A 17,698-nucleotide genomic window follows, 5' to 3' on the forward strand; every position below is an offset into this window, starting at 1 on the left:
TACAATCAGATATTCATGCACCCTCCCGATAGCGAACACACCGCGTTCATAACGGACAAAGGGCTGTACTGCTATAATGTCATGCCGTTCGGCTTGAAGAACGCTGGGGCAACTTATCAAAGGCTCGTCAACAAAATCTTCGCCGGTTACATCGGCAACATCATGGAGGTTTACGTTGACGACATGCTGGTAAAAAGCAGAACCGCCGAAGACCACCTGCAGAACTTATCGATCATGTTCGGCATACTGAAAAATTACCGGATGAGACTGAACCCGAAGAAATGCGCCTTCGGTGTATCTTCCGGGAAATTCCTCGGATTCATGATCAGTCAGAGGGGTATCGAAGCAAATCCCGAAAAAATAAAGGCAATTATCGATATGGAGAGGCCGAGGACGATGAAGGACATCCAGAGCCTTACCGGACGCGTGGCCGCCCTGACCCGCTTCATATCGAAGGCTACCGATAAATGTGTACCGTTCTTCAAAGCCTTGAAAGGGGGCAAACGGGATATCACATGGACTGCCGAATGCGATAACGCATTTCAAGCCCTGAAGAACTACATGAGCAAAGCCCCCCTGTTATCAAAACCGCTGCCTGGAGAAATTCTCTACCTATACCTTTCGGTATCAGGAACTGCCGTCAGCTCTGTATTAATTCGAAAACCGGAGAAGGCAGAACTACCAATTTTCTATGTCAGCAAGGCACTCCAAAGTGCGGAACTTCGGTATCCCCCACTAGAGCAGCTGGCTCTAGCCCTTGTTGTCTCGGCACGAAGACTTCGGCCGTACTTCCAGGCGCATGGAATCAAAGTCTTGACCAACCAACCGCTCCGGCAAGTGCTCCAGAAACCAGAAATTTCTGGCCGATTGATCAAATGGGCAATCGAACTTGGAGAATTCGACATACAGTTCGTCCCGAGGCCAGCCGAAAAAGGCCAGGCTGTTGCCGATTTCATCTCCGAGCTCACCCCATCAACGGCACAGCCGACGCCCGAGGCAGTTACCGGGATCGCTCTGCCGGACGCAATGGACACCGAACGGTTTGACACCACAACTCCCATATGGGGTTTGCACGTCGACGGCTCGGCAAACCAGCAAGGGTGCGGAGCAGGCTTGGTACTGACGACACCGGACGGACTGAAGATCGAGTACGCCCTCCGATTCGACTTCCGGACCTCCAACAACGAAGCGGAATATGAGGCACTCTTGGCCGGCCTTCGGTTAGCCAAGAGCATGAATGCAAAGCAAGTCCGAATTCACAGCGACTCCCAGCTCATTGTGAACCAGGTAACGGCAGACTTCGCCGCCAAGGATGCCTCCATGTACGCCTACCTTTCAACCGCCCATCGGCTACTCCGAAGTTTCCAAGCATACGAGATCAAACAGATCCCCAGAGGCGAAAACAGCCATGCCGATGCTTTGGCAAGACTCGCTTCGGCGATAAACGACAAAGTCGGAAGAAAGGTGCCAGTGGAGATCCTTGCCCAGCCGAGCACGGTAGCCACCGAAGCGTGTGCCGTACGGTATGAGGATACATGGATGTCCCCCATCTACTTATACCTGACGAACGGCACCCTTCCTGAGGATAAAGCCCAGGCCCGGAAGCTGAAATACCGATCAGCAAGATACACAGTCATCAACGATGTTCTCTACAAACGTGGCTACACCACCCCGTATCTGAAATGTCTCACGGCAGAACATGGGGACTATGTCCTTCGGGAAATTCACAACGGTGTATGTGGCGACCATTCCGGGTCCCGATCCCTCGCCTACAAAGTCTTTCGGCAGGGATACTTTTGGCCAACCATGCATCAGGACGCCAATACACTGGTGAGGAAGTGCGACAAATGCCAACGCTTCGGTAACGTGCCACATATCCCTGCTGAACCTCTCACACCGATTATAAGTCCTTGGCCTTTCGCACAATGGGGACTGGACCTGATTGGCCCAATGCCGCAAGGCAAGGGGCAGGTAAAATATGCAGTGGTTGCCGTTGACTACTTCACCAAATGGGTTGAAGCCGAACCTCTTGCAACCATAACGGCAGCAAAGATTGAAGATTTCGTCTGGACTCACATTTGCTGCCGATTCGGTATCCCGTATGCAATCATCACCGATAACGGCAGGCAATTTGATTCGGAACTCTTCCGGCAATTTTGCACCCGTTTGAAGATCAACTTGTTTTTCGCATCGCCCGCCCATCCCCAGTCGAACGGTCAGGTTGAAGCAATAAACAAAATAGTGAAGAAACTACTGAAACGGCAGCTAGACAAGGCCAAAGGAGCCTGGCCGGAAAAGCTTCCAGAGGCACTTTGGGCCATTCGGACGTCCTACCGAACGTCCACAGGAGAAACCCCTTTTTCCTTGGCCTTTGGTTCGGAAGCGGTGGTGCCTGTGGAAATCGGCGAGCCTTCCTACCGAACGGAAACCTTCGCGCCCAAGCAGAACGAGGAGGCAATGTCTCTTAGCCTTGACCTGCTCGAGGAACACCGAGCACAGGCCAACCTTCGGAATGAAGCCTACAAGCAGCGTGTGTCTCGGTATTACGACTCTAGGGTCCGACCCCGCTCTTTCCGAATCGGGGACTGGGTCATGCGCAAGGTATCGCTTGCAACGAAGGATACCACGGAAGGAACCCTCGGACCTTCCTGGGAAGGACCTTATGAAATCATCGGCATCCTTCGCTCGGGAACCTACCGATTGCGAGGCTCCAACGGCAAGGCCCTCGGCCATCCTTGGAACGTAGAACACCTCAAGTACTACTACAAGTGACCTAGCCTACGGCAGGTCGGAACTGTAATTACTCGATGTATTCGTTCTACTGGAATTAATAGAAAGCCCTCGGCACTATTATTTTAGCCTCCCTATAATTATCTTTTGCCCACGGCAATTAAATGTTAACGTCCTACGGTATTCTGTACTGCCTACGGCACCGAATGACTTCAAATTTTTACACTACAGAACCCTTTGGGACTTGGCTTTTGACTTCTTATTAACCTACGGTAGTAAGAAAATTCAATCGGCAATTAGCCCACGGCAATTATCATATGATATAAATAAACAAACACTTGGCAATTGAATAAAAACTTATGATAAAATTAAGCGGTGCCCTCGGCACCAATGTGTTCTGAACAAACAGAAAATAAAAACTAAGCTATTACAAAGGTGCAGATACAAGCCCTCAGGCAGCGGCTTCGTCACCGGCGGCGGCGTCGGCAGTCCCAGGAGCCTCGGCGGCGTCCTCCCCTTCGTATTCTTCGATCATCTCTTCAGTAATTCCTTCGGGAAGGGGAGGGGGATCGGCGGCGAAGTTGAGGTTCAGCTTCTGGCCAGGGTTGTACCGTTTGAATCGGTACAACATACCCACCATCTCGGAGCCGACTCCCCCGTCCAGCAGGGCAGCGAACTCCCCCGACGAACGATATCCCTGGATTGCCGTTTGCACGGCAGCCTCTACCTCCGCAGCTTTGTTCCGCTCGGACTCTTGCATGGCGTCCTGTATGGCCTCAGAAACGGCCTCGGCATCACGAGCGCCCGCGCTGCCTCCAGAGCCGCCCGCACAGCCTCCAGCTCTGCCCGCGCCTCGCCCGCCATCGCTTCCGAAGCAAGGGCCCGCCGTTCGGCAGCCTCTTTCTCCCTTAGTAGCTGGGCGTGGGCCTGAATAGCCTTGCCAGCTTCGGCGACTTTAGCCCTGCCGTCATCGTAAGCCCTCTTCGCCTTTTCAGCAGCGGAGATGGCTCGCTTGGCGCAGAGCCACATCTCCATGGACGCCTGCACACAAATAAAACAGTCAGAAAGCCTACATCGGTAAAAAAGAAGGAATGGCAAGGCCGAAAGTGAGATTCTTACCGCTGCCTGCAATCGGAAGGCACGGCCAGCCTGCTCCCGAAGAAGCTTCTTCGGCAACTCGTCAACCTCTGGCAGCTCCATTTGGGATCCGAGGATCATGTGGTTGACAAATTGCACTGTCTTCGAGGGACAGGCGATGGTGACGGCCTCGGTAGGCCCGTCCTCGTCCTCCGCTGCAAAGACGGCCCTTGGAGCCTCCGAAGGACGGCTCCGTTTGGAAACTGGCGAAGCCTCCAAATCGACCGTCATCGGTCGCTTACCTGCCGCCCTTGAAGCCGCGGCGTCGGCAGCCGACAGCCTCGGCGCCTCCACCTCGGCAGTCGGCCTGACAGCGGGCTCAGAGGCCAACTGCCGCAGACGCTCCGAGAGGACCCATCGGGTCCCAGGGGGACCTCCCCCAAACGAAATTGCCGAACGGCAGGGCAACTACGAATCGCCTACTGAACCAAATTCCCTTCCGAAGAACCTTCGGCAGAGAACTTGGGGGACTACTGTTTATACCATAATTTAACGACCAATGACCGCCTAACACGTGGACGGATTCAGCATCACTGCCCGCCCTTCGGCATGTACCCTACCGAATCCTATACATCTTGCTACTTTTGCCCTGGGACACGTGTCATGCTCACGATCAGCCCCTGCAGTCCCACATCGGAAAAATGGATATAAGCACGCCTCCCAAGGCCTATATAAGGATAACCCTATTCCCAAAAAGGAGGACAGAATCACAAAACGGTACGCTACCGCTTGATCTGTAGTCTAATCTTTACTAAATCCGTACTTACTTAAGCATCGGAGAGCCTTCGGCCGGTACCACACCGGTCCCCCCAAGGTCTTACCGAACGTTCCCTTTTGCAGGAACTTGATCTTCCGAAGACTAACTACCTTCCGAAGACGCAATATCACTAAGTTGGGCGAACCACGTGTCCAACCACTTTTTCGCATCAACACATTTAGTTGATTACACAGATATGGAGACTAATGTGACCAGAGGCCAAGCTGATTTTGACCCAAGTGCTCCTCCACCATTTAAGATTGCTGAGATTAGGGATGCAATTCCCAAACACTGTTGGGTTAAAAATCCATGGAGGTCTTTGAGTTATGCTGTTAGGGATATTTTTGTCATTTTCGCGCTGGCAGCCATAGCCAAATACTCAAGCACTTGGTATGTTTGGCCATTCTATTGGGCTGCCCAAGGCACCATGTTTTGGGCTGTATTTGTTATTGGACATGATTGTGGCCATGGAAGCTTCTCAGACTCTCGCTGGCTCAATAGTTTTGTGGGGCATATTTTGCATTCTGCAATTCTTGTTCCTTTTCATGGCTGGTGGGTTCCTCCATATTTCTTTAAATTCTTGTACCCTAAGCTTCATACAAGCATTGTAAATGTGGTTTAAATAGTTCTATTATAGATAGGGGAGTATTGGTTGGTATCAATTACCATTATCAACTAGCCTAATAGAAAAGGGTCTCGACTTACACACCAACCGTCTCATATTCTAACTCCTTTGGCACTTTGGTAGTTTGTGTGTGTGATAAATCCCCCTCCCCTCGTAGCTTAAACTATCGCTTGTATTCGGAAAAAATATCCACGTTCTATCGACAAAATATGAATCATATACCATAAATTGGTACTTGTGCACAATAATTTCTTGATAACTATTAACATCACAATTTATACTTACAGGAGAATCAGCCATAAAACACACCATCAGAACCATGGACATGTTGAGAATGATGAGTCTTGGGTTCCAGTAAGTGTTTCTCTTATTATCTCAGTTATATTATAATGCTTTGTATTTGATATTCAATTTTGCATTTCCTTAACTTGGGTTTGTTTGTTTTAGATGACAGAGTCTTTGTACAAAAGCTTGCCTAGCAGCACCAAAACGCTGAGATTCACAGTGCCTTTTCCATTCTTTTCTTTCCCTCTCTATCTGGTTGGACTTCTTAATTCAATTAATCATACAGATTGAGCTTCTGATTGTGTAATTAATTAGCTTCTAATTTTTGCTTTTGCTTTGTGTAACTGAGGTGGTATAGAACTCCTGGTAAAGAAGGCACTCACTTCCATCCTAGCAGCGACCTGTTCTCTCCTAACGAAACAAGTTATGTTATAACATCAACTGTTTGTTGGATTATTATGGCTGCTTTTCTTTTCCATTTGTCCATTGTGTTTGGTCCTATCCAAATGCTCAAATTATACTTTGTTCCTTATTGGGTAAGTAATTGGGTTGATCCTTCTTCTTTTTTTTCTTTTTTTTTTTTTCTTTTTTTTCTGAGAACCTTTTCTATTGAGAGAGGCGATAGCATACTAAACTCACACACACTACACGGATGCTAGGACTCGAATTCAGGACCTTGCCTGAGAGAGTAAATACTCCAAACTACTACATTAGTGGGTCCTTTGCTGGGTTGATCCTTTTTTGTTAACTAGTACTATCTAATCCAAATTGTTTTTGTTATATATTTGTGTCTTTTGATCATGCTCTAATTTTTACAGATTTTTGTTATGTGGTTGGACATTGTCACATACTTGTATCACCATGGTTATGAGACGAAACTCCCTTGGTACCGTGGCAAGGTAAATTTTTTTTGTTTGTACTTCAAGAAAAGAAACGTGTTTTGCATTGTGCTTATGTACAAAACGATGTTGTTTTTTCAGGAATGGAGTTACCTAAGAGGCGGACTTACAACTATTGATCGCGATTACGGATGGTTTAATAAAATTCACCATGATATTGGAACCCATGTTACACATCACCTATTCCCTCAAATCCCACACTATCACCTAGTAGAAGCAGTATGTTCTCCATTACTTGAGCAAATTGGTTTATTCATTTGTTGGTTTTGAACCATTGATTTTAAATATTTGCATGCTTGAATAATTATATTGCAGACAAATGCAGCTAAGCATGTTCTTGGGAAATATTATCGCGAGCCAGAAAAATCAGGCCCAATTTCATTTCACTTGGCGAAGATTTTAATTGCAAGTATGAAAGAGGATCACTATGTCAGTGACACGGGAGATATTGTGTATTATCAGACTGATTCAAAACGTCTTAGATTTTATGAGAATATGAAGTCTTCGTAATCTTTCGGAGTTAAAATTGTTGTGAATTGTGATCAAGAGATTTTTTTAGTTTATTATAAAATTTACAATTCCTCTAATTTTGTGTATTTGTTCTGAAACTGAAACCCACACATATCAAGCCATCTGAATACCATAAAGGCTCGGTTGAATGAGTTTTGGCCATATATTTCTATAGAAGAAGAAATGAACAACACACAAGGAAAAGAATAATCTAAAACATCATTTGGCAAGCCTCCAAATTGTATGCAGAAAGTCATAGCCTTGCTTGCTTGTTCTGTAAGGTAGCTACAATGCAATGGGCCATGGCTTCTGATTGATTGTGATGGGAATGTGACCAAAGTTGAAGAGGAAACACAAGACAGAAGGGCCGGTCGGGGGAACACTGCATTAACCATCAGGCCCAAAACTGTAATGTTTTCTTTTCTTTTAGCCCCTAAAAGCTGACCCTGTTTGAACAAACCAGTGAAAGGTCGTCATCTTCTTGGGCTGCAGATCCCAAAAACTGTTTCTCAATTAAGCAACTGGCCACACAATTCTCCTCCTCTTGCCTCATGCCTAAATAGTAATTACAAAATAACTGCAGTGTCTAGACCACCCAATACTAATCCCTTGACATTGTCACATACGTTATAATATATATATTTATATTAATATTTTGTAGAGAAATTGTCGGTGCCCTATTAGTGTAGTAGTAAGGAGTTTTGTCTTCATCCAGTAATCATGAGTTCGCACCATGACATTATAAATTATATATATATATATATATAAGATATGAACTTAACGTATACGTGAATTAGTAACATTTCACAATATACAATAATTTATCTAAGAATGTGACCAAATATCCATAAGGAGACAGCATATTGTACAAAATTGACTTTACAATCCGCGTGGTAACATGTTCCCAAACAATCCAATATTCAAATGCAGAGCCCGCCACTTCTCTCTCACTCACTTACTCTGTCATTAGCATTACCACACTTTTGCAGTTTGCTACTACAAAACAAATTTGAATCTCTCCTTTTTTCAGCTTTTTTTTCCTTTCTCGACAACTATTCATTCTTTGTTTTTTCACTTTCTCTGTTCCAACTTGAAAGTTGAAACTCCACTAAACCCAACTCAACTCAAATCACTTACTTACTCACTGTGTTTGTTTCTTCTACTTCCCTTTGCTACTTATCAGCTCAATTTCAAACATGAAGTTGCCAAGCTCTTCCCCTTCTTTTTCTTCATGTTCCTCATTATCATCAACCTCCACTGCTTTTGATGCAGCTATGTGCAATTCAAAAGGCGCTGCTGCAGGATGCCTTGCTGGCATTTTCCGCAGAATTCTCTGCTATGGCAGCTTCCCCACATACCCTTCTGATCATATCACAGAAGAAGAAGAACAAGCAGCCAATTCTGCGGAGTCTTACAAGGATCAGGATTTCAAGTCCATGGAGAAAACAGAGAGTGCTGCCACTCCAAGCCTAGTGGCAAGGCTGATGGGGTTGGAGTCAATTCCAGATGTCAACTTGGTCAACGGCCAGTCAACCCTTAACTCAATTTCACGTAGCAAATCCATGAATTCTGTGGACCGGTTTTCTGGAGGTGGTGATGATCCAATGCAGGCACAACATCGCAAGGTCAAGTCGACGCAGTCGTTTCGAGAGATGCCAACATTTCTTGAGCTTGAAAACGAGGAGTTCTTTATTCTCAGCTTTGAGAATGAGAGCAAAGTCAAGGAAATGAGATCAAAAGGGAGGAAAAGCGAAATGGGTTGTAGAGAAGGGAAGCAGAAAAGAGCAGGGAAGAGCAAAAGCAATGAAACCATAACAGAAAGAGAGGCAGATAAGAAAAAGAAGCAAGTTCAAGAAGGAAAGAGCAGAAGGGTTTTGAAGGATTTGAATGGGAGGGAGATTCTCAGAAGTAGAAGTAGCTCTGATAATCCCAGTAACAAAGTTGGCAATATTAATGGTATAGTTAAAGATTCAAAAAGTGCTTCAATTCCTACAATCTGTGATGTTCTTAAGAATGTAGAATCTGAGTGCAGTTCAGAAGATTTAAGCCCAGTTTCGGTTCTTGATTGTGGTCAATTTCTCGTTGATCCAGAAGCTCCTACCTCAGGTTTGTCTCCTCAATTTTGTACACACCATCTTTCAAACTTAAGCTTGAAATAGTTGTTTCATACAGTCACCAATTATAGCATGGCTTTAAATTTTAAATTACTTAAAATGTTGCACACCAGATCAAGAAGATTCAGGCTTGCCTTGTCCATGTAAAGACAATGGTTTAATTGGTGATGCAAGAAGAACAAAGGCAAGAGAAGACAAATGTCTCGGATCAAGGAAGAAAGAGTTTCACAGTGGAAAGCACATTGAGATGTGTGGGGAAATTTGTAGGCTGGTTGAAGATGAATTGGTTAGTTCAAATTGGATCATACACAACAAAGGCAGTTGGAACCAAGCAGGTTCTGCAGGCATTGGTGCAGATTTTGAGTCTCAAATTCTTGGTCAATTATTAGACGAGCTGGTAGATCAATTTGCTGACTTACCCTTGAAAATTCAAAACCTGTAAGATTTACAAACCTTTGTAACTTTGGCATTACAATAAAATTAAACCAAACTAACAAAATTATTCTACCCCTTTTACTGTGCCAAGGCAATCTACTTTTTTTTTCTTCTGTAAATTCAATATTATAATGTGATTCTTTTGCCAAAACAAGAATATTATAATGTGATTCAAAACTCCGCACAACAACTTAATTCTGACTTTGCCACTCAACTCTTTGTCATCAAAAGAGTTAGAGCTCAAACTTCAAACCAATGACTTTCTGAGATTATTTTAATCAAGTTATGGACACAACCATGATTGAAAGTCATGACATTATAAAAAAGATAATGCTTCCTTTTTTTATAAGGAGATACTCCTCTTTCCTACAAATCATAATTTCACATATGCAAAAATAATTCATAGGAAAAAATTTTGCACACACGTCACACTGTTATTAACAGGAATATAAAAGTTCATACTACATGATAAGGAGGGAAGTATTCTCCTTATAAAAAAGCACTAGCTCCCACTCTTTCTGCTCAACTTTGCTTTTTGGTTAGTCTCCCTCCCCTTTGTAAACTGCATATTCAACATTCAAACTTGCCATTATAAAAAGGTGCTTAATCCTTATCCTCTCTACCAGCAGAGGAACATCTGCAATGCAATGGAGGCTGGTCCTAGTCAATCAATTCAGGCAACAATTTTTCATTTAAAATGCTTGGTCAAGTTTTTTAGGCAAACCCATGTGGATATAGAATTGGTGCACTAGGGTAAAAGAACAATTTGAGGAGGGGCCTTTTTAGGGTAGGAAAAAAAATGCTTTCTTGGTTGAAAATTTGAACCTGTAGAAATCACATACATGTCACCACCACCAGCTCATGTAGTTTAAAAGTTGGTTGTTCCTCTTCCTTTTATTAAAGGAGGTTATTGACTAGTAACAAAGTAGGCAGTTCAACCTCAATTTTAGGTTACTTGTTTGTGATGTTTTAAAATAAAAGGGAATGCTGCCCATCTACACTCAACCATCTGTACAGTCCAGACTGGACTGGATGGGGCAGTCATGGGCATTGCCCGGGATAAAGTTCCAATGTGTTTTCAGTGGGGTAGGACTGATGAATCTCAAATTGCTTTAGAGGTAGAGTAGAAACTCATGGGTGGCAATGGGTCGTGTTTGGTTTGATTCATTTATAATCGTGTAGTGTTCGTGTGAACACACAGGTTAATGGGTGGCAATGGGTCGTATTTGGGTTGATTCATTTGTAGTCGTATAGTGTTCGTGTCAACATCTTGTTTGATCGATAAGCAGGATAAGCAACATGATACAAAAATAATAATGTAATAATACAATAACTCATAGTAATCATAAAAAGAATGAGAAAGATTAGCATTTTATTATCATAATATTAGTTTAGCAGTGTTTATTGTGCTAAACGTGCATCCATGGGGTCCATATTTGTGCAGAGTGACTAGAATAAGGGGTTATAATAGAAACTCCCTTATTTGTGAAGTGTTCAAATCGAATGTCATCTTATCGTATCATAAATCGCCACCTATACTTATGGGCCAAGGCATCTCTGGCTGTTGGGACTAAGCCACTACTATCCTTCCTTTTTCCAGTGCTCATACCACTAACAATTGCCCAACTACTAAAGTTAGATTCAAGGACCAAAAAAGTAGAGCAAGTAGGTTTGCCTTTTTCTGTTTGTGCTCAACAAATATCACCAATTGACAGAACCACTGAGATTCGCCTTTGGAAAGCCGAAAGTAATATGCAGATTTCAGAAAAGACAAGAAACCCTATGGCAGCAACCACAGATGGAAAAAGTATAGGAATTTGAAAGCAGAAAAGTTTCAAACTGGGCACTGTTGATTGCACAAGATTTTGGGAGGGGCTGGGGTAAGGAACTGTATTTTCAATTGGTTCCAAGACATGAAAAGAAAAATGACATATATTTCTCTTGACTAGTAAAAGGTACACAGCAGAATCAAACATGAGAACATAAAGTTGGCCAACTTGGTATGAACATTATCTATTTATGAATAAATTCATGAGTTTACGAGCTGACCATACATATGATATAAGGTATACAACCGACCAACAATATCTAAATTAATGATATCATAGGTGAAAGGCCATCTCAAGTCCAGCATCTTTCTGCTTGAGATTCACATGGATACTACAATGAAGACGAGATAAATTAAAAGGAAACAGTATGAGCAGAACTTGCATCCTGCATGGCTTATCTTTTTTCTCCGTCGGGTATTTCCCCTCTTATCCAGTTCCTTTAACCTACTTATGATGAATACAATAAAAATTTAAAAAATGGCAAAAATTAATATCGTTAAAGGTTAACGAAGGAGCAATCCTGGGACTGAACTTAGAACTAAGCCACCATCTGCTCCTGCTCCAAGTAGAGCTGCTCCACCCAAGCAGGGAGCATCTCTGGACCTCCATTGTTAGGGTGGCACTGCGGCAGCTGCTGATCCTCAAAACCAAATTGCCCGAGTTGGGAAGGTGGTGGTGCATCCTTGACAAGAGATTGAACCCAAGATACATCAGGCTCATCAGCAGTTCCTGGCATCATGGTTGGAGCATTTGAGCTTCGGAATCCAAAAGAAGCAGATTTCCTCAGCTTGTTCAGCTCTTCCCCCTGCATACCCCAGTCTAATTTGCCACCAGGAGAGCCCCAATCTGAAATGTTTGAGGGCATTAAAGTTCCAGAATCGGCAGGTGAAGAAAACCCCGGATTACGGTTGCCAGCACTACGCTCAATGAAGCTCTGACTCCGCTTTGCAAATGCAGCTGACCTTGAACTAAAAACAGCAGCTGCACTAGATGCATCAGCTCCAAACAATGGAGAAGCCCTCACAGGAGAGGATGAGAGGCTGGCTGAGTAGCTGGGACGGGGCTGCAGGTTCATGTTTTGGCGCATCTGGATCCCAGTTGGAGAATGTAACTGGGATGCTGGCCCATTATATTGAGGCAAAATTGCAGGATCTAGAGATCCAAAAATATCATCAAGGTTAGTAGGGTTCACTCCTCCTATCCTATTCAACTCCCCCGTTCGATTCCCGGAGGCAGCAAAGGCTGAAGGAGAAGATAAGCCAGTGTTCCAGCTGGATGGGGAACCAGATATCTCATCTATCAAGCGCTGCTGCCTGCGGCGATGACTTTCTAGACTAAGTACTTCAATGTCTAAATCCATATCTCTAGCACTTAGGGTAGATTTCAACCTGCTACCGGGAAGCTGCAACATGGGAGGTGCGATGTTTGGCTGGTTTTGCCACATGTTTCCACTCCTAGGAGAAGAGGCTCCCGACGGAGTCATCGGTGGAGTTGAAGCAGGAGGAATTAACATAGATGGAGAATTGAGGGAAAGTGGGCTAATTGAACCCATGTCCAGAGAAGAAGCATTGGCTGAGAATGATCTCGGAGACGGCACAGCAGAACCTGTCGAAGCATACAAGGGACGGAGTTCTTCTGGCTTGTGAGCAAAGAAACAGACCCTTCTAGTGCATCCAGTCTCATCCTTGCAAATACGGGTGCGGTACTGGGCAGGGTGAAGCCAACATTCAAAAATACCATGTGCATACTCACAAGCATCTCCCTGCCTGCAGGCCCCCTTTCTGAACTCCGGGCAAGGAACACAGCTATAATGATATTTCCTTGGATCACGCCGCCTTGCGTTTTCCCCTGGGTGGACAAACGGGCACTCTGTCCAGTCATGTGAATAAGCCCTTGAGCAAGGCTTGACCTTGAAAGTATACATTCTAAACTCATCTGTGCTATAAATTCCGTTCTTGATGTCTGGAAGTGAAAGATCAATCGGATACTCTTTCTTCTCTGTTCCATCCTTCGAAGCACGAGGAGTTGTAATCTCTTGCTGTTCTTGCCCTTCTGTTTCATAAACCATTTGCTCCGAAAAGTCAAAAGGTTCATCTATACTGGGAACACCCTTGAGCATTACCTCCAAAGCTTTCTTCCTTGAATTGAAGGTCGAACTATAAGCAGGTGCAATCAAGTCACCTGCTTGGTTTCCATTAGCATCAAGAGAACTTGCATCAGCAGAAGTAGCAAGCAAGAGCTTGACAACCTCAGCTGAAGAAGGTGAGCCACCAGCAGCAGCACAGTGAAGAGCCGTGGCTCTATCTGAACCACAGGCTCTATTAACATCAACAAGACATGTTTGGAGAATATAATTCAGCACGTTCTTGCTACCAAACATAGCGGCAATCATGAGCGGTGTCCTCTCTTCAAACCCCATCTTCTTTGAGCCAATTAGCCTTCCATACCAATAACTTGCCTCATCAACATCATGACCCTCTTCTTCTACAGCCCTTTTAAACCCATCTAGATCATCGGAGGCCGATAATTCAAGCAAAATTGAAAAACTATACCGCATCCCTTCTTGTTTCTCACGCTCCATGATCAAGTCAGTGGAAGAAGGTTTCCTCTTGGAACCACTGCACATGGAAATCTCTCCCTTCCTATATAAAAAAAAGAGGGCATAACATCAATTCAAAGACCCTCTGACAAAGATCGCAAGCATGGGCACTTTATGAAGGAAAAGAAACTTGAAGAAAGAGTAAAAATTCAAATTATGTAAAGGCATAAAACAAAATTCATAAAGAGGGACTCAAGAAGGTGTACTAGGCATAAGATTAAAACACAAATATCCAAACTTTGGTTTCATTCTTAACCTTATGTCAACACATATGTTACCCAATTTCAAGCAAAACTGAAACAGAAATCTGTTACAAACCCAACAAACACAACCCTCATAACAAACACACCCACTTGTTTGGTTGCCAGGAAACTGGGACAAGAACACCATATACAGCTACCCTTCTGGCTTACCATCCAAATTCAACTCTACACAATTCTTCTCCTTCTTCCAACTTTTAAGTCCCAACAAATAACAAACCCATTAAAACACCAATCTTTGAAAAACTCCCATTCTCTTTCTCAATATCCAAACAGAAAATTCAACAAACTTCCGGAAGACAGAAAACCCAAGTGGAATTCAAACTCAAACATTCAATAAAACACAAAGAACACACAAAAATTAAAATTGACAAAAGGAAAAAAGGAAAATAAAAGCGGGGGCACATACCCCACGAGTCACAACAGAGAAATGATAGAAGGAGCAGAACACAAAGTGGCTCAGAAAACCCAACTCCTCCTCTTTAAACCACACGACCAAGCTCTAGCAGACACAGAGAGAGAGAGAGAGAGAGAGAGAGAGAGAGAGACTTTTCGTTTCTTCCTTTTTAAGTGTTAATGGGTTTTGAGTCAAAAAGAAGAGCCTACGAAAGCTACCTCCTCTGCCTCCTTCGTCTTCGTTCCTTTTCTTTCTTCCGAAAAACCCAAAACACAAAAATCTTTTTTTCTAAATTTTAAATTCTCCGTGGGTCCCGATGTTTTTTAATATCTAACAGCCTTCGAGTAACGGATGGCCGCGTGTCCTTGATCCGATGAAACCGACCTCACCACAGTGATGTATTCAGATTCCGGATTTTCACCGCCTTACGCGTCTTTGTCTTTGGTGGCTGACGTGGACGCACCACCACCGTCCGTTCGTTGTGGGGAAAATGAACTAATTCGCTAATGGATTACGCTATTTTGACTGGCCGTCACTAATACATGCATAAATGACGAAGATGAGTGGACATGGAGATTAGTCAATATTGTGGAGTTTGATTTTTCAACGGTCTTATCCCCGTAAGATTGTCTGTCGTGGTTGTATTTGGAGGCGCGCTATGAGATTATCGGTTCTGAGTTTGATGTTGTTGCCCATTCCGCACTCTAGAATTCTTGAAGGCATCGACGAATGAGAGCGGTTCGATGCTTTCTAGAACCCTCGCTTTCGTCTCGCCTGCAAAAAAATTTGAATTCCCAGTAGGATTAATGACGTCATAAAAAGGCCAAAAAGTCTACCAACGTGGGGCGCTCTCATTTATTGTTACCGGTTTTCCAGAATTATCTTTGCCACAATTTAACTATTTATGTTTACTTTATTTTTCAGAATTTTCTTTTATGAGATTCCTTTTTATAAATTAAATTAAATTTTGGGAAATAGCTCAAAATACCACCCATTTCATAATTTTTTGTCAAAATACCATCTCTTTCCAAAAATTTTAAAACTGTCACATATAAATACATTTTTATTGTCCACTTGCACCCATATCACATTTTCAGAAATTTTGTTCTCTCCACCGACCACAGCTTCTTTTGCTTTGCAGAGTCGTAATCGATAATATTGTCTGCTCCACTGAGATCTTCGTCGCTGCCTACCACACATCCACCGGAAAGGCCCTGGCTTTCACATCGTCTTTCGCTTCTTCTCACTTGGACTCACCGACCCAGCACGCCAACTCGCTCAACAGCTCGCTGGCGTTGCAGAGATCCCTCACTTCTGTAGCTGCCGGCAAGATGAAGAAGGCATTGGGTCTCAAATCGCCGGGTTGGGGCTCCAAGAAGAGTCTTGGGTCCGGTGGGTCCAGGTCGGGACCTGGAAAGCCCAAGCGGGGTATGACGGTGGGTGAGCTAATGAGGATCCAAATGGGGATTTCTGACGCTATGGACTGGGTTTGATTTTGTTTGGTGGGTAATGCTTGATTTTTATCATTGTGATAATTGTGATGATGGGATGGATATGGAGCTTAATTTTGCTACTGGTTTGGCCAATTTTGGATTTTGGTTTTTCTTACTTTAAAACAAAAATTGTTTCTTCACTAAGTGTAGTTCAATCTGATAAAACTGACAATGCAAAATGTTTCACAAATGTTTAATTTCATAATGGGTAATTTCAAACTTTTGTGAATGAGGTCTGCATTGGAATTGTAATTAATCAAGCCTTGTGTTTGATATACAGTACTCATCACAGGTAGGAAGCTTTTTTTTTATTATTTTAAATTTCGGGTATCCATCCCATTTATGAACTTCCGCCATAAGTAATTAGGTTAATGAATCTAAACTTCATGCCTTTGAATATTCATCCCGTAAAATCTATGTACTTTTGTTGCAGTGAGTTCTGCAGCATGGTAAGGAAGATTTTTATCTATACAATAGAGGAAATCAAGAGGTTGTCACCCAAGATAAAACTTACACTCAATGAAGAGGTCAAACCAGGAAAGCCAGATTCTGAAGCAGCAATCAACATCGAAGACCAGTCATCCATTGTGGGACCTGCATACTGATCTGCCCCGTTGTCTCTAGCTATATAATGAAAAATGGAAAAAAAAATTGGAAAATGGAACTTGATTGTCACATGAGATTCTGTCTGCTAGGATGATGCTATCTATGACAAAGTACACGTGCTGGAAGAATTGGTTGAGTTTCCCTGCATGCTGAGATGGAGGGGGGCAGTGGCCTGTAATGCACATGCAATCTGGAGAGTCACTACTCGTGACAGGGTTTGGATGTTATGGTTATTGGTTGTCTAGTTTTGCCAAGAGGATCTCATAGTGCTTGCTTGTTTGGGCGAATTGAGTCAGTAGTAGTCCTACTGGAGCAGCTCAAGTCCTCTGATTTTATTGATCAACAAGAATACGATGCCTGCAAAATGAAATAAAGGAGCTTTTCTGGTAATGAACTTTACTTTTGGACACACAAATGCGCAATGAACTTTACTGTCTTTGATGACATTTTGTGTTATTTGTTTGATAGGAAGGTGATGCTGCTGTTGCCGTCGCTGAGGAGGTGAAGAAGAACAACCATGTAGTAAGAAAGTTGGAGAGAAGAAGAACAACCATGTAGTAAGAAAGTTGGAGAAGTGTCAACAGATTTGCACCCTTGACCAACATTTGGAAGAGCAATTTGGTGGTGGTCGTCTATTGGCTTGTATCTCATCACGACCTGGACAGTGGCTGTGCTGATGGGTATGCGACTTTATTTGCCTATGTTTGTTTCTAGTCAGCAGATTTGTCATAGGCATATTAGTGTAGTTACCGTATTGCAAGGGCTGAAATCTGGATGATATCAGCTTCTTTTTATTGTTGTTTTAAAGTGAGGTATGTATGGGTCTTATGAAATTTTTACAGAAATATATTGGAGGGCAAATAATTTTATTTTAGTTTTTTATTCCCAAATGATACCCAAAACATGTAAGCTTCACACTATGTTAATTTCTGCAGGATGGGAAAACATTGGACAATGAGTTGGAGGTTGTTGAGGGAATGAAGCTAGATAGGGGCTACATATCCCCTTATTTCATCACCAAC

The 17,698-nt window shown here is 43.4% G+C and overlaps 4 protein-coding genes and 1 long non-coding RNA gene across 6 annotated transcripts; 3 read left to right on the forward strand and 2 right to left on the reverse strand.

Moving 5' to 3' along the window:
- Window positions 1-3,181: 3,181 nt before the first annotated feature.
- Window positions 3,182-4,103, reverse strand: LOC117629761. The gene is made up of 3 exons (XM_034362358.1): window positions 3,850-4,103; window positions 3,529-3,771; window positions 3,182-3,427 (listed from the first exon to the last, which is right to left on the reverse strand). Exons 1-3 carry the CDS (start codon window positions 4,096-4,098, stop codon window positions 3,182-3,184), a joined length of 738 nt encoding a protein of 245 aa, XP_034218249.1. The 5' UTR covers window positions 4,099-4,103.
- Window positions 4,104-4,806: 703 nt separating this feature from the next.
- On the forward strand, window positions 4,807-7,456 carry LOC117631112 (omega-3 fatty acid desaturase, chloroplastic-like). Of its 2 annotated transcripts, none has more exons than XM_034364065.1 (7): window positions 4,807-5,176; window positions 5,537-5,603; window positions 5,697-5,789; window positions 5,885-6,070; window positions 6,353-6,433; window positions 6,515-6,652; window positions 6,749-7,456. In XM_034364065.1, the coding sequence occupies exons 1-7, from the start codon at window positions 4,821-4,823 to the stop codon at window positions 6,941-6,943; spliced, it is 1,116 nt and encodes a 371-aa protein (XP_034219956.1). In that variant the 5' UTR covers window positions 4,807-4,820; the 3' UTR covers window positions 6,944-7,456. The 2 variants fall into 2 exon arrangements, with proteins under 2 accessions (XP_034219956.1, XP_034219958.1); XM_034364067.1 differs by having other exon boundaries at window positions 6,759-6,934.
- Window positions 7,457-8,009: 553 nt separating this feature from the next.
- Window positions 8,010-9,569, forward strand: LOC117631832. Its single transcript, XM_034365150.1, has 2 exons — window positions 8,010-9,049; window positions 9,171-9,569. The coding sequence occupies exons 1-2, from the start codon at window positions 8,140-8,142 to the stop codon at window positions 9,497-9,499; spliced, it is 1,239 nt and encodes a 412-aa protein (XP_034221041.1). The 5' UTR covers window positions 8,010-8,139; the 3' UTR covers window positions 9,500-9,569.
- A 1,906-nt stretch (window positions 9,570-11,475) lies between these two features.
- On the reverse strand, window positions 11,476-14,832 carry LOC117631025 (zinc finger CCCH domain-containing protein 66). Its single transcript, XM_034363943.1, has 2 exons — window positions 14,590-14,832; window positions 11,476-13,963 (listed from the first exon to the last, which is right to left on the reverse strand). The coding sequence occupies exon 2, from the start codon at window positions 13,945-13,947 to the stop codon at window positions 11,860-11,862; it is 2,088 nt and encodes a 695-aa protein (XP_034219834.1). The 5' UTR covers window positions 13,948-13,963; window positions 14,590-14,832; the 3' UTR covers window positions 11,476-11,859.
- Window positions 14,833-16,400: 1,568 nt separating this feature from the next.
- On the forward strand, window positions 16,401-17,698 carry LOC117632298. Its single transcript, XR_004586453.1, has 3 exons — window positions 16,401-17,062; window positions 17,145-17,356; window positions 17,612-17,698. It is a non-coding gene; the product is annotated as an uncharacterized LOC117632298 (long non-coding RNA).

This window comes from Prunus dulcis, chromosome 6 (genome assembly GCF_902201215.1).
Source record: "Prunus dulcis chromosome 6, ALMONDv2, whole genome shotgun sequence".
Taxonomy (NCBI): domain Eukaryota; kingdom Viridiplantae; phylum Streptophyta; class Magnoliopsida; order Rosales; family Rosaceae; genus Prunus; species Prunus dulcis.